This window comes from Staurois parvus, unplaced genomic scaffold (genome assembly GCF_062004578.1).
Source record: "Staurois parvus isolate SC_StPar_1 unplaced genomic scaffold, SC_StPar_1.0 ptg000025l, whole genome shotgun sequence".
Classification (NCBI taxonomy): Eukaryota; Metazoa; Chordata; class Amphibia; order Anura; family Ranidae; genus Staurois; species Staurois parvus.
In genome coordinates, this window is record NW_028317821.1 from 25,211,504 (window position 1) to 25,234,821 (window position 23,318).

The 23,318-nt window shown below is 42.7% G+C and overlaps 2 protein-coding genes across 2 annotated transcripts in view; one reads left to right on the top strand and one right to left on the bottom strand.

The window, feature by feature from the left end:
• The window catches only part of CEP290 (centrosomal protein 290), a 239,857-nt gene extending 232,201 nt beyond the window's left edge, over positions 1-7,656 (bottom strand). Inside the window, exon 1 of the mRNA XM_089652468.1 lies at positions 7,166-7,656. The gene's annotated coding sequence lies outside the window, so the exon portion shown is untranslated. The remainder of the gene's footprint in view (positions 1-7,165) is intronic.
• TMTC3 (transmembrane O-mannosyltransferase targeting cadherins 3) overlaps positions 7,656-23,318 on the top strand; it is a 119,393-nt gene continuing 103,730 nt past the window's right edge. The window contains exons 1-4 of the mRNA XM_089652422.1: positions 7,656-7,870; positions 17,328-17,421; positions 18,616-18,833; positions 21,857-22,075. Coding sequence (XP_089508548.1) covers positions 18,645-18,833; positions 21,857-22,075 — 408 coding nt within the window. The 5' untranslated portion in view covers positions 7,656-7,870; positions 17,328-17,421; positions 18,616-18,644. The remainder of the gene's footprint in view (positions 7,871-17,327; positions 17,422-18,615; positions 18,834-21,856; positions 22,076-23,318) is intronic.

Below are 23,318 nucleotides of genomic sequence, written 5' to 3' on the forward strand. Positions count from 1 at the left end.
ATTTTGGACTTTTAGCTATAAAACATGTCCAGTAAAAAAATATAAAAATCAAATTTAGTCAAATTTATGCCAAAATGTATTCTGCTACGTCTTTGCTAAAAAAAATCCCAATACGTGTAAATTAATTGGTTTACGTGAAAGTTATAGCATCTACAAATGGCGGGAAAGATACTGGGATTTTTTTTTTATATCATACTAATAATGGCGGCAATCAGCGACTTATGGCGGTGATCAGCAACTTATGGCGGGACTGTGGTGGACATTTTGACACTGGGGGGGACTGCCTTGGGGTCACTGACATCCCCAGTGACACCAATACAGTGATCAGTGCAAAAAAAAAAAACAAACACTGACACTGTACTAATGGCACTGGGGAGGAAGGGGTTAACATTTATTAGGTAATGAAGGCAGAGTAGGAGGAAGTAAGTGTAACGCCACGATAAGCCAGAGAATGGGTTGCCCAAGGGTAGGCGTCTGCAACTGTTCAACCAGGTCGGCAGGGAGTGTAATATTCAATGCCGTGGTTTTAGACAAATTGATGTGAAGGCCAGATATAGTTGAAAAATGGTCCATTATGACCTGGAGATTGGGGCGAGTGATAAGAGGATTGGTTAAAACCAAAAGAGCATCATCCAAGTTGGCCTTGTATTGGGTGCCGGCATAGGGGACACCAGACATATCTGGGTGATTTTGAATGGCTGCAGCTAGAGTTTCAAGGGCAAGAACAAAAAGAGCAGGTGATAATGGGCATCCCTGTCTCGTGCCCCTGAAAATAGGAAAAGAAACCTGCATATTTAACAGAGGTCGAGGGGGACAAGTATAAAGCTGAGATCCAAGCCAGAAATGCGTCACCAAACCCCCATCTAGACAACTTATATGTCAAGTACTCCCAAGAAAGCAAATCGAACGCTTTATAAATGTCCAGGGATAAAAGGAACCCCGGTATCCTGCGGCGATGTAAAATATGAATGAGATGGATGACTTTATGGATGTTATCAGCAGCTTGTTGTCCCGGAACGAAGCCAACCTGATCTCAAAGAATAAGTGAGAGAGTAGATACTTATTAATTCGAGTGCTTAGAACCTTTCCCAGAATCTTCAAGTCCACATTTAACAGCGAGATTGGTCTAAAAGCTTGCGGTTCAAAGGCATCTTCAGATTTCTTGCAATATGCGCCTGAAGAGACTCCAAAGAAAGCCGGGAACCCTGCTTCAAAGAATTGAAAAAGGCCGTCAAGTGAGGAACCAAAACGGTGGCAAATTTTTTATAGTAGAGCCCAGAAAACCCATCTGGGCCTGGAGCCTTGGAGGCCTTCAAAGATTTGATGGCTTGATAAAGTTCAGATTCAGAGATATCCGCATTCAGGGCATCACGGGCTGCCATGGATAAAGAGGGTAGATGCAGCTCAGCGAAAAAACTATCAGCATGTTTAACGACAAAAGTGTTCGGTTTTTGGTAAAGAGAGGAGAAAAATCCGCAAATCTATGAGTAATCTTCATGGGGTCCGAGGTAAGGCCACCGCCCCTCATTCGGAGTTGAACAGGTTTATGCATGCAAGCTAGCGAATTAAGCTTTTTGGCCAACATTGGCCCCAGTTTGTTGGCGTATGTATAAAAACCTATGTCTGGCCCAGCGCGAAGCCTTCTTAGCTCATGTAGTGGAAAGAAGATCAAGTTCAGCAGCCACCACATCTCAAGCTTTCCTGTTGGCTGTAGGCGGGCAGGCTTTCCAAGTAGCGTCTACCACAGCCAATTTCGAGGTCAATTCCAACATCTTCTCTCTAGCCCGTTTCCTGGACGAGGCAATCTGAATCAAGTGACCCCATATTTACCAATTTCTGATATGACTATGGGTATAGTTATTTTTTTTACATGGAGTTTATAACTGGGGCTGTAGCTGTGTTCAGAATTAAGCAATCACAATCATGTGAAATAGGAGTCAGTACACACCTGCCATCATTTAAAGTGGGAAGGGGTTAAAATCTCGGGTAATCAAGGGGTTAAGTGTCTGCCTAACAAGTGTGTAATGTGTGCTGCTTTTTACTAAAAATATATTTGTGATTGTTCCCTCTGTCAACACAGAGCTCTGGGCTGTAATTGTACACCGTGGATCAGAAAGTCTGGGGCATTAATCATTGGCCGGGACCTGCTGACAAAATCCCACTGTGTCTAATCAGAGTGGGAGTCAGCAGGCAGGTGCGTGTCTTCTGTAACTGGAAATCTGAGCCTGTACAGGCCACCAGTACACAGTACATTGCAGGCGGTCCTTAAGTGGTTAATCACTTACTGAGTATGCAGCTTCTTTAATTTTTAACTCATTGCCTATGTGCCAGTTTTTTGATGGTTCCATGACTGCTACCCTAGGTTTCCTCTCTTTGGGTGGCTCCTTCGTGGCATCTTATGGCTCCACCCTTGCATGCAGGGGCTAGAGTTGTATCTCACTACAGACAGCCTTAACTGGTTGCCGCCCAGTCACGGTGTTTTTACTGCGGCAGGGCGGCACCTCTGCGCAGAACGCTGTTTAACGGCGCTCTGAGAAACAGGTAGGAGGCGCGCTCTCACCTTACCCATCCCGCCGATCGCGGCAGCGGATGTCCATCACCGGTTCCTGGCCGGTCATTACCAGCCGGGTCCCGGCGATTACCAGCAATCACTGACAGAGAGCACGGCTGCAGTGTTTATACCCTGTTCTAAATTATTATGCAAATTATATTTTTCTCATTTACCTAAATAATTGATGTAAATAACAGTCAGCATAATTCTCATGTTATCAACTATTAAGAGTACAATTCAAATTTTATTGAACAAACCTCCTAATGATAACAGTATTTTTTTTAACATAAAAAACTTACAATGCACTGTTCCAAATTATTACGCACAGTAAGTTTCAAAACACTTTATAGGTTGTAAAGAACTGAAAATTGTCATTTGTTGTGTTTGCAGCATATTTACTGAAATCAAAAGCTATTTCAATCAAACGTTTAGCAACATTTTAACTTTTTAAACATTTTAACAGGTCACGTTACATTGTAACATAGGACCCCTTATTTGATAGCAGCTTCACAAGTCTTGCATCCATTGAACTTGTGAGTTTTTGGACAATTTCTGCTTGAATTTGTTTGCAAGATGTCAGAATAGCCTCCCAGAGCTGCTTCCTCCTACTCTGCCTTATTTTCGGCTAATTATTACTCCTTACTGCGATCTGTTACTTCCCTGCTTCATTCTTGGCAGTTTCCTTCTTTATCTTGGATTGGCCAGATAAATGCTGTCAAGATGACTATCTTGTCGAAGATTTTGTACTTTTTCCGCACTCTCCCTATTCAGGTCCCTGTGTCTTTTCTTCATGTACTGCAAAGCCAGATTCTGCGTTTCATTTGGGCTCATAAACGTCCCAGAGTGCCTAGAGCCACTCTGTATACTCATAGATTACAGTGAGGTTTGGGAGTTCCATATATTTCTAGATACTACTTGGAGGCTCATAGTTCCCAGCTCTCTATGCTTCATGCCAAGACAAATATCCCGTTATGGGTACTCCTGGAATTACCCAACTGTGCTCCGCTTTCTTTAACTGCATTGCTTTGGCTCCCGCCTAAGATGCGTCCTCCGGATTTGAGCCCTATCATGCTTCACAGTTTATGAACCTGGGATTCTGTAAAATATTCGGGTAATTTCATATCATCGTTTCTACCTCTTTTGCCGATTACACATAATCCTCTATTTCTGCCAGGCCTAGACCATCCCCCTTCTTTCTCTTGGTGGACCTACCATGGCTTTGTCATTGTACATGATTTCATGAGTGCTCGTACATTTCCATCATGGGAATCTCTTCGAGAGGCAAGGGGGGTCCCGCCACGGGAATATTATCGGTATTTGCAGTTGCGCCTCTGGGTTTTATCCCTCCGTCGCACCTCTACATATCCTTACCGCAAAACGCCCTTTGAACACGTCTGTCAGCATTCCCCAGGGTCCCCTGGTCTCATTTCTGTAATTTATGCCTCTCTTAACAGTCCTCCTCATCACCCTTGTCTTATGTATCTCATTGGGAACGAGATCTGGGTATCTCGATTGCGGAGGAGGAGTGGCGTAGGGCCTGGGGGATGGTGGTGAAATGTTCATTCAATACAGTCACTCTTGAGGCAGCCTACAAAGTTCTCCTGCAGTGGTACTGGGTCCCGGCTCGGACTGCTCACTTTAATCTGACTGGCAGAGATAGGTGTTTCCGGAACTGTGGTCTACGCGGGGGTGTCCTGCACATTTGGTGGTCGTGCCCGCGATTGATAGGCTTGTGGTCTAGGGTTTTAGGTTTGCTACAAACGCTATTTCATATTATGGTCCATAGGGATGCAAAGGTGGCCCTCCTGCATTGCCCAATTTTGGGTGTCTAGGTCTCAGCAGAAACTGGCATCCTACCTTTTTATTTCGACCAAAATGTGCTATAGCTCAAGCTTGGAGAAACCCTTTGGTTGTCTTCCAGGGGGTGAAGACCCGGATGAATGCTATGTTGCTCAATGAACAGATGTCTAGCATTCTTCATGATTCTCATCCAAGATTCCTTAAGGTTTGGGAACCTTGGATACATTATTCCTTGCCATCCCTGCCTCCTACTAGTTATTGCCTCCTATAGTCGCTGCATATGCTAGCCCCAGATCCGTGATCCTTCTAGTTTCCCTTCTTTCATGTTTTCTTTCTGAATCCCTTTTGTTTTATTTTCTTTTTCTTTTCTTCTAACCTTTTTCCTTTTCACTTCTTTTTACAATATTATGTTGGATTACTGCTGCTATTTGGTTCAACAGGATGTCTCTGTTTATGTGTTATTGTTCTGCTTTGCCCCTGCGAGGGCGTATTTTGAGCTTGTTATATTTTTAAAAACAAAATTTTCTTAATAAAAATATTGAAACAGAAATTGGTAAATATGGTCCTTGGCATGTGTATCCATTATAATCCATCCATAATCCCCATGTAGGAAAAGAACTATTCTTGTATTCTTATAAGAAAGGGGTCAATTGTGTTTCTAGGCATATTTAACCATGACATTCCACCCGTAATCCCCATGTAGAAAAATATCTATACCCATAATCTTTTCAGAAATAGATCAAATATGATCCTTGGCATGTGTATCTACAAAAATGCACCCATAATCCCCATGAAGAAATATAATTATATGCATTTTACTTATCTGAAATAGGTTAAGAGTTACCATGATATTCCCCCCATGATCCCCATATATAAAAGTAATTTTACTCATATCTTTATCTAAAAAGGTGAAACTGAATTTGTGTGGGATGTGTAACCATTATATTCGAGCCATAATCCCTATGCAGATCAATAATAACCACATTCTTATCAAAATGCATAAATTTTTTCTTTGGCGTGTGCAGGGGCAGACTGACAACTCATGGGGCCCCCGGGCAATAGGGGATCATGGGGCCCCTGTGTCCTTTCCCAAACTCAAAAAAGCCTATGAAACAGGTACCAGGGGCATCTCATGGGGCCCCCTATTGACCCCGGGCCCTTGGGCAGTGCCCGAGTTTGCAAAGGGTCAGTCCGCCCCTGGGCGAGTGTAATTTTTCATCTTCATTTTTTAAACATAATTTTCCAGGTTCCTAATAAAACAGTTCAAAATGTAGTGCTTTACACATACATGTACTGTATGAAATCAGTCAATCTTATTCCTATTAACCACTTCCAGTCCGGACACTTTTACCCCCTTCCTGTCCAGGACAATTTTCAGATTTCAGCGCCGTCACACTTTGAATGACAATTCCCGGTCATGCAACACTGTACCCATATGAATTTATTAGCCTTTTTTTGAGACAGATAAAACTTTATTTTGGTGGTATTTATTTACCACTGGGATTTTTATTTTTTTTGCTATATAAATGAAAAAGTCCCAAATTTTTTTTAAAGTGTTTTTCTTAGAAAATTTTGCAAATAAACAATCTTTCTTCATAAATCTTGGCCAAAATGTATCCAGCTATCTTTTTAGTAAAAAAATAAATAACCCAAATTAGTTTATAACCCAAAATTATAATTTTTCAAAAAATTGTTTTACATTTTTATTTTATTTTTTTATATTATTAATGTTTTTTTTTAACATACTGTCACCCTAGCAGTACAGTGTCACCATAGTGACACTGTAGTACTTGTGGGGGGTGATGAAGATTTTTTTTTTTTTTTTTTATACACTGATTGCTTTTACACCCATAAAAGCTGTAAATGCAATCATTTCTCCTCTCTGGCTGCATTCCTGCAGCCATTGAGAAATACTGTGAGAGCTGTTTTTGGTCACAGCTTGTCACATGGTACAAGGCTGTTGTGAATTGCCTTGTACCATGTGATCATTCACCGATTTCACACGTAAAAGCTGTAAATGCAATCATTTCTCCTTCTCTCTGGCTGCATTCCTGCAGCCATTGAGAAATACTGTGAGAGCTGTTTTTGGTCACAGCTTGTCACATGGTACAAGGCTGTTGTGAATTGCCTTGTACCATGTGATCATTCACAGATTTCACACGTAGTAAGCAATGATGTCAGATGTGGCATATTGCTTACTACTATTCATGTGATTGGGACCTCACAGAGAGGTCTCATACTGCGATTGGTGTTCCGCTGTGTCTGGAGGACACTGTGCACAGGATCGCGGTGCCGCACGCTCCCAGGGAGTGCGCACAGGATGGTCCGCTCCTGCACTGCTCCCTTCCGGCCGTTTATGTACATGGGCCGGATGGGAAGCAGTTAATATATTGAGTAATGTTTCCATTATTTCTGTATAATTTACTATGATGCCATTTTCCAGTTGCACATGTCAGTAACTGAAGAGTTAAACATCAGCCTCTACTACTTGCAACATAGTATCAAGCACTGCAGAAAAGAAAAACATATTTTGAGTGACAATAAAATCATTACCACATATGTGTGTAAACATATACTGCCACCTAATGAGTGTGTTGAGCATTGCAGCCAATCATCCCAACATGCAGTTCTGTACATCCCAAAGAAAACTAATGCAGTCACCACATCTAAGGACTGGTAAGCTGTGCTATATTCCATGTTTCTTTCTGGGTTTATTAAAGAAAAGGAAGGAAGGAAGCGGAGTCTATTGTTCAGGTAGTAGTGAAGGGTGACATGAAATGAAGGAAAGGTGCAGGGTGTAGGATGAGAACTCACCTCCCTGGGAGGAATCAGTAGCAGGGTGAGAGGGATGCTGAAGGCACACAATGGAGAGAATCGAGGCTCTAGGCTGTCAGCATGTTCTGTACACCCAGCACTGGCCGCACACTGATAGGTGGCTGTGTCCGAGCAGCATATTGCCTTGTCTTCGCAGTGGACGGATGTTATGAATGTATACAACCCTCCCATACACAGCGAACAGCTTCCCTTACTACCTCAGGCACTACAGCGCCTTTACCGCGGGGAAAGCCGGGAACGCGTTGCTAAGAAACCCCACTAAACACTGATTAGCCCCCGGAACAGGAATACCCCGCCCACTGGCACTTCGTAGGCTTCTATCAATGAAGACTCCAGGCTCTGTGCAATGACAGCCCGGCTGGTCTACAGGTGGCGCTGCAGTGATGGAGCTACGGCCAAGGGACTGGAGAATAAGGAATCCCGAGGATAGTACTGCACAGCATCCATAGCTCCATGCTGGGAATGATGGATGTGAGGTCATATCCGGCTGTGGGAATCATGGAGGAGGAGGAGCCGGTTCATTTCTCTGTCATGGCGGCTTCCACAGCTCGGAACTAATCCCATAGAAGCGGCTGTGGTGTCCTCCCTCAGTGGAGAGTTCTCTGTGATTTTCCCGCTCAGTCATCACCGGAGCAAGGAGAGCCGTGTGTTATCTGACCGACCATCCTTCCCACACAGGAGACAGTAAGACATCTCTCAGCCTCCTATGCCTATGGGCGTCTGCGTGCCAGGTGTGTGTGGGCGTCTATGTTTCAGGTGTGTGTGGGGATCTGTGTGCCAGGTGTGCGTGGGCGTCTATGTGCCAGGTGTGTATTGGGATCTGCGTGCCAGGTGTGTGTGGGCGTCTATGTGCCAGGTGTGTATGGGGATCTGCGTGCCAGGTGTGTATGGGGGTCTGCGTGCCAGGTGTGTATGGGGGTCTGCGTGCCAGGTGTGTGTGGGGATCTGCGTGCCAGGTGTGTGTGGGCGTCTATGTGCCAGGTGTGTATGGGGATCTGCGTGCCAGGTGTTTATGGGGATCTGCGTGCCAGGTGTGTATGGGGATCTGCGTGCCAGGTGTGTATGGGGATCTGCGTGCCAGGTGTGTGTGGGCGTCTATGTGCCAGGTGTGTATGGGGATCTGCGTGCCAGGTGTTTATGGGGATCTGCGTGCCAGGTGTTTATGGGGATCTGCGTGCCAGGTGTGTATGGGGATCTGCGTGCCAGGTGTGTGTGGGCGTCTATGTGCCAGGTGTGTATGGGGATCTGCGTGCCAGGTGTGTATGGGGGTCTGCGTGCCAGGTGTGTATGGGGGTCTGCGTGCCAGGTGTGTATGGGGATCTGCGTGCCAGGTGTGTATGGGGGTCTGCGTGCCAGGTGTGTGTGGGGATCTATGTTTCAGGTGTGTGTGGGGATCTGTGTGCCAGGTGTGTGTGGGGGTCTGTGTGCCAGGTGTGTATGGGGATCTGCGTGCCAGGTGTGTATGGGGATCTGCGTGCCAGGTGTGTGTGGGCGTCTATGTGCCAGGTGTGTATGGGGGTCTGCGTGCCAGGTGTGTATGGGGGTCTGCGTGCCAGGTGTGTATGGGGGTCTGCGTGCCAGGTGTGTGTGGGGATCTGCGTGCCAGGTGTGTGTGGGGATCTGCGTGCCAGGTGTTTATGGGGATCTGCGTGCCAGGTGTTTATGGGGATCTGCGTGCCAGGTGTGTATGGGGATCTGCGTGCCAGGTGTGTGTGGGTGTCTACGTGCCAGGTGTGTATGGGGATCTGCGTGCCAGGTGTGTGTGGGCGTCTACGTGCCAGGTGTGTATGGGGATCTGCGTGCCAGGTGTGTATGGGGGTCTGCGTGCCAGGTGTGTATGGGGGTCTGCGTGCCAGGTGTGTATGGGGGTCTGCGTGCCAGGTGTGTATGGGGATCTGCGTGCCAGGTGTGTGTGGGTGTCTACGTGCCAGGTGTGTATGGGGATCTGCGTGCCAGGTGTGTGTGGGCGTCTACGTGCCAGGTGTGTATGGGGATCTGCGTGCCAGGTGTGTATGGGGATCTGCGTGCCAGGTGTGTATGGGGGTCTGCGTGCCAGGTGTGTGTGGGCGTCTGCGTGCCAGGTGTGTATGTGGATCTGCGTGCCAGGTGTGTGTGTGGGTCTGCGTGCCAGGTGTGTGTGGGGGTCTGCGCGCCAGGTGTGTGTGGGGGTCTGCATTTTTTTGATCCATGTAATCACGTGTCAAATACGGACTGCCATAAACACCTCTGTGAAAGGGTCCTTACTGACCATTTTTTTTCATTGGCCATGGGAAGGGTGAGTAGACCACTTGAGGGCTTAGTACCAAGATGAAATTAGGATCAGAGGGGGCACAATTTTAAATAACTTCCATGTTTATGGGTGGCATACTGATTATTTTCTTTGGAATAAGTAAATAAAAAGCTATGTATTTTCTTCTGGTGATGTTCCCTATTTTGTACTTCAGATCATAGAAATGGAAAATTCTGTACACCACACACATCCCATCACTGAAGGGCATACAACACTGATCTCTGCTTAATGACAAGAGTAAACTTGCCACTAGTTAGCTGAGGTGTTTATTAGCAGTCAGACGTGTTCTATGGTGCTGTTGCTTGACAACGCAAACACTACCTCGCCCTATGACATTGCTTCATTTTTACTTCTCTCAAATAATAATTAGTGACCCTGTCCATTGAAGGATGTTATATTTAGTCACATTACTATGAGGTTATGGGGATTGAGCTCTCAGACAGTAGAACAGACCCCGTGTTAGGCGGCTTTATAGTAATTCTTTTAACTAAAATTCCATCTAATTCTAGAATGTTTACTGCACATCCCAGTAAGGCAACTGCCAGTTTATCCTGGGGTATAAAGGCCTTTCCTATTCTGGGTGTTTGGAACGGTCATGTGGTTTAGAGAGTGTGAAAAGTTTAAAGTGGGAGTCCGGGTGGATGAAAACACACAAACTTATGCAGGGATGTGTTCATTTTAAAGCAAAAATTCAGCTAAAAAATATGTTACAAGATAACACTGAAGAGCCCATTTTAAAGGTAAAATACCAAATCCACTTTTTTTCTGTCAATAGATGTCCTCAGTCTGGTGGCTGGTATTGTTTAACCCACTTCCTCTGAGCCCAGGTCATCCTGGATCTGCATCTTCTTTTGACAGGAGAAGCAGCACAGTGAGGAACTCATCTTGCAATCACTTTGCTTTCACCTCCTGTCAACATGCTCTTGTCAGCACATGAACTAATTGGGCTTGTGCTGCTTCTTCCTCTCACACTCCAGTTCTTCTGTACAGGGACTGCAAGGTGCTCATACAAGGTCAAATTCAGGTACCCATATTTTAAACATTTAAAGCCTCCTCTTCAGAGTTCTGCAAATTAATGAACTACAACTACTGTTGGAGACCGCGACTGACTGCTTGCAGTTTTCAACGAACTGCGAGGGCTCTGGTGAGCTTCTCTCATAGGCCATTGATTCTTCCTGCCATTCAGTAATTGCCTGCCAATACGAGTTATGGGTAGACCGCTTACTGAGTGTATGCAGGATCCAGGCATTGCACCTGTGATCTGCTGATCGTGGGTGCAATGCCTTACAGGCTGCGGTGTAAAAATAATAAATGTACTTTTTTTTTTTTTTTCTTGCAAAAAGATGTACATTAATAAATATACACTCACTGGCCACTTTATTATATTCAATTGCTTGGTAACACAAATTGCTAATCAGCCAATCACATGGCAGCAACTCAATGCATTTAGACATCTAGACGTGGCAAAGACAACTTGCTGAAGTTTAAAACGAGCATCAGAATGGGGAAGAAAGGGGATTTAAGTGACTTTGAACATGATTTTGCAATACATACACAATTTACCATGATTTGTCACAATACGAACCGTACACATACAGAAAAATACAAGCTCATTATATTTCTGAAAAGTATCTTCATGTAGTGAGCTGACTACAGTCTCTGTTGTACCCAGTTTTCCCATGAAGGACTACAAAACACCCCCTTGGTATTTTATGGAGATGGGGAAGGGTGTTCTGTAGTCCAGTGTCGGTGAACTGGGCAGGGCTAACAACATTGTTTAGGAATTCAGTAGAACAGAGCCACTGTGCAGCAGCTCAGACAGAGGAGCTAACTAGGCTCATGAAGGAGGAAATAACATCACTGCTCCCCCTTGCTTCTGTCACTAGTAATTTTAGTGCTAGCTCTAATGGAGGAAGGTAACAAGGGGCCCTTTGCAAAGGGCCAATGAGGAAGGTGACAGTGTCTTTTTAAAGGATAAGTTCACCTTTGTAAAAAAAAATAAAAAATAATAATAAATGCACATCCTTTTGCAGGTAAAAAAAATGTGTTTATTTCTTTTTTTTTTTTTTTTACTGGGAGCCTGAGAAGCATTGCAATGCAGGACTTTTGTAGACTGTCAGTGTAAGCTGTCTTATAACTCATATGGCAATTACTCAATGACAGGAAGAAACAGTCAAATTGTTACTAAACCCACAACAATAAAATCAGTCTTTATATGCAGTAAAGCATGCTTGTTATATCCTCTGCATTGTGTAAAAATGCTGTTTGATCCTGTCTTCTCTGATCATCCCCTTCTTCCAGTGTCCCTCTCATCTCCTCATGAAACATGGTGTGGAGTCACTCTGCACATGCTCAGTTTGGTGTGTATTGCTAGAGAGGGCTTTTTTTTTGGGGGGGGGGGGAGAAGAGTGCATGTGATCAGCGCAGGACCAATTGGCTCTGTCCAGACAGAGGTCAGGAGCTTTGCATCCACCTAGAGCAGAACAAACACTACAAGCTTTAACCAGTGCTTGGCTGGACAGTGATAGAAGTCACAAGACTGCTCTAACTGCTGATGAGAAAATGTATTTAGCAGTTTACATTTACTAAAATAATTTCATGTCCATGGTTCTGAGTTTAGTAACACTTCAACTACCTAGAGCACTCAACAGCACCTAGGTAGTTCATTGAGAACAATCATTGAGAGGTATTTGTATGTACTTCTCCCATTCACAGAACTCTGTGAATGAATGACGTGGCCTTGTGGGTGGGGCTCTGCACGGCGACACTCCTTCCTTTTTGAAAAAAAAGAAAAAAGTGATAGGTGCCTGGAGAAGATCCCTAAACTGCTGTCACAGGGAGTGGGGGGATTGGGGAGCGGCTGCTGCAGCAGGAACATGTTACATGCCCCACCTTAGAAACGGGTGGAACATGTAACATGTTTGTAACAGCGTATACCCAGAGATGGACGCGGTTCAACCATTTTGGCTTCAACCTCCATCTTGGCAAAGGGATTAACCATCCTGACAAATACATTTCTCCCTCATTCTTCCCCCCTTCCTCTTTAGAGAGGCCCAGCGACATTTGGCCAGTATGTGTGTGGGTTGGGAATGTCACAGGAGGGTCTTGGGAGCTATAAAACCCCCCAAGGGAGCCGGGGCCTCCCTGTCCAAAGAACCTGCAAATTGTAACACCTCGTAAGAGATAAGGCAAGCTTTCCCAGGAGTTGAAAGAGATTCCAACCTAATAAACCTAACTCAGCGTAGGTGACAGAATCAGATAAACACTTTTCAAAATCCATTTCTCCCCTATGTCTTATATCTTGGAATATGAGAGACTTACATAAAAACCGGACCTATCGTCAGATTGGCCACGAGAAGGCGAACGGTTTATAGGTCACTCGCATTGTCTCGGATACATAGGAAAACAGAAAAGTAGATCTCGTGAACCGTATAGTGTATAATTTCATAATTCATATCTAATCAATCCTCAGACGTGTCTGCATAATAATCTACCCACGGGTGGAATGTCACTTGTGCAGCTGGAAAGTTATGGGCCAAAATATGAGTTATGGGAGATTTTGGCTCTAGTTGAGGTATCCACTCATACCTACATGCCCTAAACGGGGTATTGGGGCTTGACTTCAGAGACACCCCCTGCTGGGGAACAACAAAATAGGCTGTCAGGCCTAAGAGAGCTAAGTTGAAGACGTCTCCCATTTTAACATCAATACCACCTGGGGAGACCTGTGCCCTTTTGCTCTGAAACTTGGATCTGCTAACCCAGGACTTTTGCAAGTACCTTAACCCTTTCACCTCTCTCTGATATCTCTTTGCTGTGCTGTTGGTCTCTGTATGTATATATATATGTGTGTGTGTGTATATATATATATAATCTTAGTTACATCTTTTTCTGTAAATATTTTTATTGCACCCGTTTTGACCTTTTAGCAATAAATCTTTCCTTCTGAAAGTGTTGAACTGTTTCTATAGCTCTGTATTGCAATTTACGAATTCCTGCCTCTAAAGAGAACGCTACTGTGTTTGTTTAACCCTCTGTATAACCGTGTTATACAGACGATTACCTCAAGCATTCTAGTGTTATTGCGGATATCGCCGAGTTTCCTCTTTCTCTGTACAAAAAGTAGGTGGTGGCAGTGTGAAGGGTTAATTGTGTAATTAACCTGACCCAGTAACAATCGCTCAGGCTGCCGGTACATCGATTGTGGTCCAATTAGCTGGAAAATCGTTGTGCTGGGTGTGGCATTGTTACGCACGTGACATGGCGGTTTTAGATCGGTTAGTTCTTCGGTCACGAGTTTGGTGAGAAGGGCTGGGGTCTGCCGCCGCGTTCGTGACAATGTTCCCAAAGGTGAGCTTACCTCTTGACCCAGTGTAAATTCCAGCTAGAGCAACTTGGAGCTTATACGGGGCTGCCTTTCTTCAGTCCCAGGAGCTGAAAGGAGCTACGGGATGCGCTGTGCAGTTGGGGTGGGGGTTAAGTTAACCTGCTGCTGTGCTCTGCGTGGATAAAGCACATATTTACTTTGAAAAGAACATTATAGGAAAGGTCTATGGTAACCTCTATTACGGAGGATGCATGCTCAAAGGTTGCTGTTCTTAGAGCTCTTTTACTACTTGATTGTTCACTGACTTCACAAACAAGTGCATATCAGATATTGGGCCACCTGATGTACATATGCTTGCTGCCTGTTGGTATCATAGTGAAGCCAAAGGGAGGATAACACTAGTATATGCACCAGCTTCTGTATTCCCATCCTGATGGGCTTTCTTTAAAGCAGTGTTTCTCATCTCCAGTCCTCATGGACCCCCAACAGGTCATGTTTTCAGGATTTCCCTCAGATGAAACAGCTGTGGTAATATACTAAGGCAGTGAAACTGATCAAATCACCTGTGCAAAATAATGGAAATCCTGAAAACATGACCTGTTGGGGGTCCATGAGGACTGGAGATGAGAAACACTGCTTTACAGCAACCTTTCAAATCTAGGCTTTGAGAAATGTTGGGATTCGGCAGCTTTTACAAGTTCTGAGTTTAGGATTTTACCAAAGCTGCTCAATGCTTGTGTGCTTACTGCAAACCCTGTCAACCACTAGTATAGATGGCAAAGAAGTTCTAGTCTAATATTTTCCATTTTTTACCCTACCACTAAATACTTGTTTTGCTTTGGCTTCTTTGGTTTGGCTTTGGCTTCTTTGGTTACATCAGACATCCTGCATAAGTTTTCTATTGTTGCCTTTTTTAAAATGGAACATAGCTGTATCTGAGCACCACAAACTGAAAACCTTTTTATTCCATTTTTAATATTTTAAAGTAAACTTGCCCCACCACCCAATTCCCTATTAAGTATTTTTGTCGAGAAACCACATTGAAAAACACCCTCCATGGCATTTCCAGCTGTGGGCATCTGATTAACCCCTTGACGCCGACGTAACACAAATATGCGGCCTCACGGACCTGGGCTTTTTTCCGTGGGGCCGCATATTTGCGTACCTGTCTGTGTGCTGGGAGCGCGCCGCTCGGCGCGCTCCCAGCACCAAGACCGCGGTGTCACTGAGAGCCCCGGGTCCCGTTCTAACGATCGGGACCCGGGACTCCCGATTCCGGGTCACGTGATCACTGTGATAGCCTCTGATTGGCTATCACAGTGATCAATCACTGTGCAGCCCGGCCCCCTTGTTTTCTCTCTCTCTATGAATGGAGAAGAGAGATACATTGTATCTCTCGAACTCCTGACAGAGAGATAAAAAAAGTTTGTAAAAAAAAAAGATAAATAAATATTAAAAAATAAAATAAAAAATAAAGAAAAATACCTAGATCAAGGTTTGATCTAGTTCAGTACCAGGGTTAGTGTTTGGGTCAAAGGTCAGGGTCAAAGGTAAAGGTCAGGGTCAAAGGTCAGGATTTAAAAAAAATTGGTGTTAGTGTTAATGTCAATGTCAGTGACAGTGTGTTTTTATGTAAAAAAAAAAATTTAAAAAAAGACAAAAACAAAATGCGCACTATTGTTTCTGGACTGTACTACGGGTACAAACAACAAATAACATACACATATATGGTATCGCTGCGATCGTCAAGAACTGGAGAATGTATTTTGGGTTGTTCTTTGGTGGTAGGTTATGGTCGTAACAAGAAACACACAGTTAAATTAAAAAAAATTATTTTTTTTACTATTTTTTTACCCAGTTTTCCTTTAATAATAAAAAAAAAATTAGGAGCTATCCATTACCATTTACCACCAAACGAAAGCCCAATTTGTCCTGAAAAAAACAAGGTATAATCCACCTGGATGTACAAAGTAGTTGTGACGATATGTACGGTTTTACTATCATATGTCAACGTTGCAGAATTGTGCTTAGGCATTTAGATTTGTTTTACCCTTAGGCGTGAAGGGGTTAAGGACAGATAAATCATGTAGCATTTACTTCATGCAATTCATCTGCCTTTAGATCAGGCAGGAGGGCATGCTTAGCTATGAAACAGCTCCTCCTCCCAAGATGAAAGGAGAAAAAAATACCCATGAAGATTCCTGGGATGTATGACATTTTAGCCTAGGCCAAAAACCAGGAAGTAACTGAACAAATGTAAAAACAAAGTTTAAAACAAGTAAATATGATATACCTTCCTATCCATTTATTACTGCTAGCAGCTTGGGGATTAAATATAGTTTATGTTGATTGACAGCGTTAGTATTGATTGAGAGTGATAGGAAAGGAAATTAAAATAATAAATGTCTTATACTCATCTGCTGTGTGCAGTGGTTTTGCACAGAGCAGTCCCAAACCTCCTCTTGGGTCCCCCGCCAGCAATCTTGGATCCACCCTAGAGCGGAACCTGGCTCGGCCTGTCAGCGATCCGCTGAAAGCCTGAGCCAGCCGCTCCCTCACCCTCCATAGCCCAGCGCTCCAATGAGCATGAGGGAAGAGCAGACAGCAGTGACTGACAGTCTCTCTTCTTAGAGCAGCTGTGAGAACTCTGCAATCCGTGGTCATGTGATCACCAAGCTCTCACCCTTAGAGCGACTGGGGGACAGATGCAGCATTGGACTGTTGCTGCATCCACCTAGGTAAGTATGATTTGGGGAAAAGAAAATAAATTCCCATACTTGCAGGGAATGCATTAAGGTAAATAAAGTTTTGGCCTTACAACAGCTTTCACATCCTCCACAACCAGAAGAAGCAGTTGGAGAGAAATACACACCCCATCTTGGTTCAGAAGTAAATAGTGTTTGCTCAAGTTCTTTAATCCATTATCCTTTGTAGCTCTTGAGTATGTTTATCTCTATTGGCAATTTACAATAGATGTCAGCAAATGGGTTTCTTGCATTTTATTTCCTCTGTCACTGTTGCATCATTCGGAGCTTGCCTACACAGTACACAGTTTCAGTCCACTATCATTTCTGAACAATCGTTCTTCTTTGTGTTTGTGTGTGCAAGGGAGAACATCTGCTCTAAGAAGAAAAGTGACAGCTGTCTGCTTTCAAGATTTTAGAAAAGAAAGGAAGTTAACCGGCAAATAATTTTCTTCTTCAAAAACTAGCGCACCCAATGTTAAAATATGTTGAGCCCCTCTACTCCTTTTTGATTTTTTACAAATTGTTTTGGAACTGCACAAACAGCATATTTTCCCTTTTAAGTGTTTCCTTCTTAATACACCTTAGAATTTTTACCCGAACTAGAGGTTAGAGGAAACGTTCTTTTGAGGACACCTGCTTTGGGAGCAACTCTTTGAGAGACGTGCATTCTTAATTTTTTTTTTCTTTTTTGCATTTGTGACATAGTATGTGATGCATTGTAGTTTGCACCATTATCAATATTCTTACATTTCAAATTATGATTTTTTTTTTTTGCAGTGTTGTGCTTATCCTTTGAAAGACAAATGATACATATATGGCCAAAAATGGCATTCTGAATCCCAAGGAACTGCAGCATGTTATTCCTTTCATGGTAAGATTTTATATACCTAACATTGACGCTCTTGTTAACCTCTTTCCTACTGCTGTTTGTAATAAGAAGATGGTGGCTGTGGCGTTCGGGTGCGGCAGCAGGGTTGGAAAAGGCAGTGTTAAAGTTGATACTGCCTCTAAATTGTATGGTCTGCTTTTTAAATGTGGCCCGCCCCACCTAACGCAGAAACTCTAAATGAAACCTAGACACCTGTAGGTAAAAAAGGTAGATAACATACTTGCCATTCCACCGACTTCTGTCCATGGTGCCTAAGCTAGGGTGATGTCATCCTCCTGTCAAGATCTGGATAATGTGGCATAGCCCAAATCTCTGAGATGATGATCCTGTACTGAACTGCAGTGTCTTCACACCAGATTTGGAGTGTTCAGCAATTCCCAGGATCTCCTTGGCAGGATGATGAGGTTACCCCCTGGACTAAGAAAGTTTGGTAAAGATAAGTATATTGCGTAACCTTTTTCACCTATGTCTTGTCCAGGGCAGGGGCTTCTCTTAAAGTGGCAGTAAACTCTTTTTAAAGCACGCTGGCAGCCAGGGTTTTTATAACAGAAGAGACCTTAGAGCGCTCTTCTATCATAAATGACCCCCTGTCTGTCAGCAGGTAATGCGATCTGAGCTGTGCATGTGCCGTTCAGACTGCATTACAGTCCACGCATTAAGGTTAAAAAAAAAAATACCTGGTCTAAGCTCCCCCCCACCATCACCATATCTAAACCATTAGCTGTGTTCTATCACCAATCTAGTGCTCCCTGCTGCAGCACTGTTCTCCTCTGACTTCCTGGTCTCAGAGGAGAGTAATGGGAGCCATAGGCTTTTTCTTTGCTATTTCTATTGAAAAGTAGTTTAACTTATGATGCAGAGATGGCTCACCTATTCAAGCGTTGTTTGTTGTGTTTTTGTTTTTTTAACTAAAATCATATGATACAAGGAATGTAGCTTCAACAAAAGGACCCCATTATTCATGTGTGCCTAAGGCAGCAATATATCTAAGTTCAGTTCAGGTGTGCATGCCTCTCTTTCTGTTTCTGACATTGAATGGTCAGAAATATGTCTTGGGTGTGCTGCCTGCCAATGTGATCAATCATGTCTGTGATGTATAGAGACCTTAATGAAATTTAATAAATTTGAATAAAAATATTTAACCGTTTCATTTTTTTTTTTTTCATTTACTTCCAGTGACTGAACTCTTGACAGTTTATAGGAACATGGCAGAGATTAATCTGAAGGAAGCTGGGATTTTATTATGTGTCGTAGTAGCATGCTATTGGAACAGTCTTTACTGTGGCTTTGTTTTTGATGATGTTTCTGCAATTTTGGATAATAAAGATCTGCATCCTTCAACACCAATTAAAAAGCTCTTCCAAAATGACTTCTGGGGGACACCAATGTCAGAGGCAAGTGTTTTAAATGTTTTTGCATTTTTATACTTACAAAATGTAGCTCTCTATATGAAGGCATGTTATGAGATTTAAAGAGTAGCATTAAAGCAGCTTTAAAACCAAAACCAGCAATGTAATATTGTACAGCTTCGCTTACCAATCGTTCAATGTAGTGGCTGCATTCGTTTTTTTTTTTTCCCTCTCTGTTTTCACCTGGTGATCCAGCCAGTTAACACACATCCTGTATTAGGGTACCTACACTTTGGATGAAGGAGCCACAAAGATACCTTTTAGACAGTAGCATTGTCATTCTGGGGGGAAAGTGGTGTTAGATGGACTAGCAGATTTAAATACACTAACAAATCGAAAGTAGCCAGGAAGAAAATGACAGAGGCTGGCAAAGGGATGTAACTGCTACGTCGCTTGATGGTGGAGGTGAGTATTTTGGGGGGGTTTAGTTCAGCATGAATTTGTTAGGTCCATTTATAGTCCATTAAATCTGCTAGCGTATCTAGTACTACCCTCTCCCCAGATTAACAATGCTGCTGTCAAAAGCTGTCTTTGTTGCTCTTCCATCCAGAAAGGAAGTTTATTATTGATGACATCACTGGGTAAAAACAAAGGAAAAAAACTAAGGCTATGTGTGAATGTGTGGCTATCATTTCCACACCTCTGAATATCGCGGTTGCAGGACAGTTTGCGGCAAGGCCCCATTCATGTGCATTGCTTGTGTTTTAGTGCCAGTACTGCCTGCCAAACACAACTGGGTATAATTTTAGCCCTGAAGCCAGCCGTGGCATGTGTACCCCCCCTCCTCCTCCCCTTCCCACGCCTTCTTAGCTTAAAGAGGGGCACTTGGGGGGGGGGGGGGTTGGGTAGTGAAAACCGGAGGTTAAACCCCACCAGAGAAAGCAAATGCAGCCACAATATGTAAGCTGCATTTTTTTTTTTCCTGTTCTCTTCATGAGCGAAAAGAGATTTTTTTAGAGATGTGGAAATGGTGCTTGGAAAAATATAATGCTTTGCCAGAAATGAACAATGCTTTTCAGCTTATTAGACCCTGGTGGAAGTTCCTCAATATTCAGAAGTTGCTTTACAAGACCAGATATAATCATTACTCTTTTTGGCTTGTCACAAATGACTACCCAGTTACTGGGAAATCCTAATTTTATTCTTTTTATTCCAGAAATTTGGCTTCCTCTTATGAATCTGTTCATGCCATACAGAATGTAAAAAAAAATAAACTTTTTAAGCTTTGTGGCGTAAACACATTGATGGAAATGTTACAGTGTTCCATGGAAAACTAATGCTTCAACATCTTTCTCATAACCTCTGATCTTTTGAAACCGTTTTCAGATGTGAATGTAAACTTTCACTGTTCCAAGTTAAAGCTTCCAAAGAATTATGCACTGTTTACATGCAGTGTAAATGAGAATGAAGCAATCTTTAGTGTAAAAATGGGACAGAATATGAACAGTTACTAAGGAAGCTGCTGTTGGTTGGGGTTTTTTTTTTTTTTTTTTTTTTTTTTTTTTTTTTAAATACACACAAACATACAGTATGCGTAACGCAAACTGATGTGATCTGTCTATGATTACATCAAAGTAGCATGCTTGTGGACAAAGCTGTGACATCAACCTGTACAAAGTTATGATATCAGCATGTACAAAGTAATGGAAACATCAGTGAGTTACATTAATTTTGCTTCTCATCAAGCATGAAAAATATATTCAGCTTTTTTTATGGTTATATGCAGTATTAGTTAAACAGCTGTATTTTAGCCATCTGTTTTTTTCATCTTCAAAAAAGCTCCAATTTCAATGTTATAATTGGATGAGGAAAATGTGAATCTGTTGCAGGCTTTTTTTTTTTTTTTTTTTTAGGACAACTTCTAAATATCTCCTAAATAATCAGGAAAACCTGGAGATTGTCATTGCTGACTTTTCCTGTTCCAGATACTACTTGCCTGAGTGTTCTACAAACCTAGCTTAAATATCCTAGGTTACTGACTCATAACAAATATGGTGATTAGTCTTAAGAGTCCGTGTCCAGCTTAGGCAAGAAGGATACAATTCAACCCCCACCCTCCGGCTGCTATACTATGCTAATATCTGATGTTGTCCGCTGCATTCCAATGATGCTATGCTGCTTGTAATCTGTGTTGCATGACACGCGGCATCATTTAATCCATTTCCTATGTGCTGAGGGCATCAATGAATCCCCCCCTCTTTTCCCAGACCCAAAGGAGAGTGATGCAGATCATCATCAATATGAGCTGCTGCTTTCTGTGTCATTTAGGATCCACCTGTAGAGGAAGAATAGGGTGAAGAGGACCTTTGACAGCACATAACTGGGTGGAATACACGGAGACTTAAAAAAGACTGTGATTCAAAATGGGTTTCTAGGGTCCCCTGGACCCAGCTCATCTAACGGGGTCGCTGCTCCAGGACATCAACGAAACCATAGAGAAACCCATACAGTGAGAACCTCCTTCCCTCCCTTTTTTGTGTTTTTTTTTTTTTTTTCTTCTTTCCCCATTACAAGATCATTAATATAGTAACAATCTCTCTACTTCTAACATGTCTACAGTTTTCTATAAAATGTAATTCTAGAGGCTGAGCACTCTCTCAATTGTTTGTGATGGATTGTAGCTCCTAACGTCTTGTGTAGCCAGGGAAGACCGGTAAATCTTGGCCAGTATTTCTGTGTCCAGAGATGTTTGTTTTCTATATCAATGCAGAAAAAAGGCAATACTGTAATATTCAGGTGTATTGTGTATCTATTGTAATAACAAATTACAATTCTTATCACTGGTTGTGTTGTATTGCTGTGTTGCAGCACTCTGAAGTATATAACGATCACCATCTGAACTGGGATAAAAAAACATACTTTTGTTTTACTAAAAAAAAAAAAATGTTCTTAAGCATAACTTTGATTAGAATTATTGGTGTTTCTTTGTTTCCTTCTCGTATTTTATATGTTGTATTTTTATACCTGACAAACATGTGCCCTCATTCTTCTTTACTTTATCTTTTTAGGAGAGAAGTCATAAATCGTATCGCCCCCTCACAGTCCTGACCTTTCGTCTGAACTATTTGTTCAGTGAATTAAATGCAGTCTCTTACCATCTTCTAAATCTGTTTCTCCATGCTGTGGTGTGCGTGATTTTCTTGAAGGTTTGCAAACTGTTCTTGGACAACCAAACCAGCCTGGTTGCAGCTCTTTTGTTTGCCGTTCATCCAATACATGCTGAGGCTGTGAGTATTAGATGTTTTTAATTTGTTTTTTGTTTGTTTTTTGTTTTTGTTATGGGTTTTTTTTTTTTCCCACCGCCATATCTTTCTAGTAGTATTTAGTCACATTTAGGCTTCCTGCACAGTGTTTTTTGTTTGTTTTTTTTTTCTTCCCTACAGAGGTTAAGCAGCAGCAAAAAGTGTGTATGTGTATAAAATATATACTTTTTTTGCCTCTAAGCACCCTTGCTTCTAAGCTCCAATGTGTGCATGGACACAGGTTAATATAGAGAGGTGTTCAAAGGCAGGAAAAAAAAAAGCTCAAATGCCTTTTTAAAAGTAGCGTTTTTGAGCTCATTTCTGCAGGAGTCCTTAACTGGAGTTGTTTAGCTTATCTAAGCCATTTATATCTTCACTGGTAGCACAGACACTTTAATTCAACCACCATGGAATGTGTTATGGCAGATATTGATTTATCCAAGAGCAGAATGAGAGGTATGATAGTTGTTGAACCACTCTGTTTTGGTTACATAATCAAATCCTGGGTTTCAGGAAGCCTGCATACAGGTGAAACTCGAAAAATTAGAATATCGTGCAAAAGTTCATTTATTTCAGTAATGCAACTTAAAAGGTGAAACTAATAAATGAGACTCATTACATGCAAAGCAAGATAGTTCAAGCCGTGATTTTCATAATTGTGATGATTATGGTTTACAGCTCACGAAAACCCCAAATCCACAATCTCATAAAATTAGAATATTACATGCAATCAATAAAACAAGGATTGTACATAGAAAAGTATAAGCATGCATATGTACTCGGTATTTGGTTTGGGCCCCTTTTGAAGCAATTACTGCCTCAGTGCGGCGTGGCATGGAAGCTATCAGCCTGTGGCACTGCTGAGGTGTTATGGAAGACCAGGATGCTTCAATAGCAGCCTTCAGCTCTTCTGCATTGTTTGTTCTCATGTCTCTCATCTTTCTCTTGGCAATGCCCCATAGATTCTCTATGGGGTTCAGGTCAGGCGAGTTTGCTGGCCAATCAAGCACAGTAATCCCATGGTCATTGAACCAGGTTTTGGTGCTTTTGGCAGTGTGGGCAGGTACCAAGTCCTGCTGGAAAATGAAGTCAGCATCCCCATAAAGCTCGTCTGCGGAAGGAAGTATGAAGTGCTCCAAAATCTCCTGGTAGACAGCTGCGTTGACCCTGGAATTAATGAAGCACAGTGGACCAACACCAGCAGATGACATGGCTCCCCACATCAACA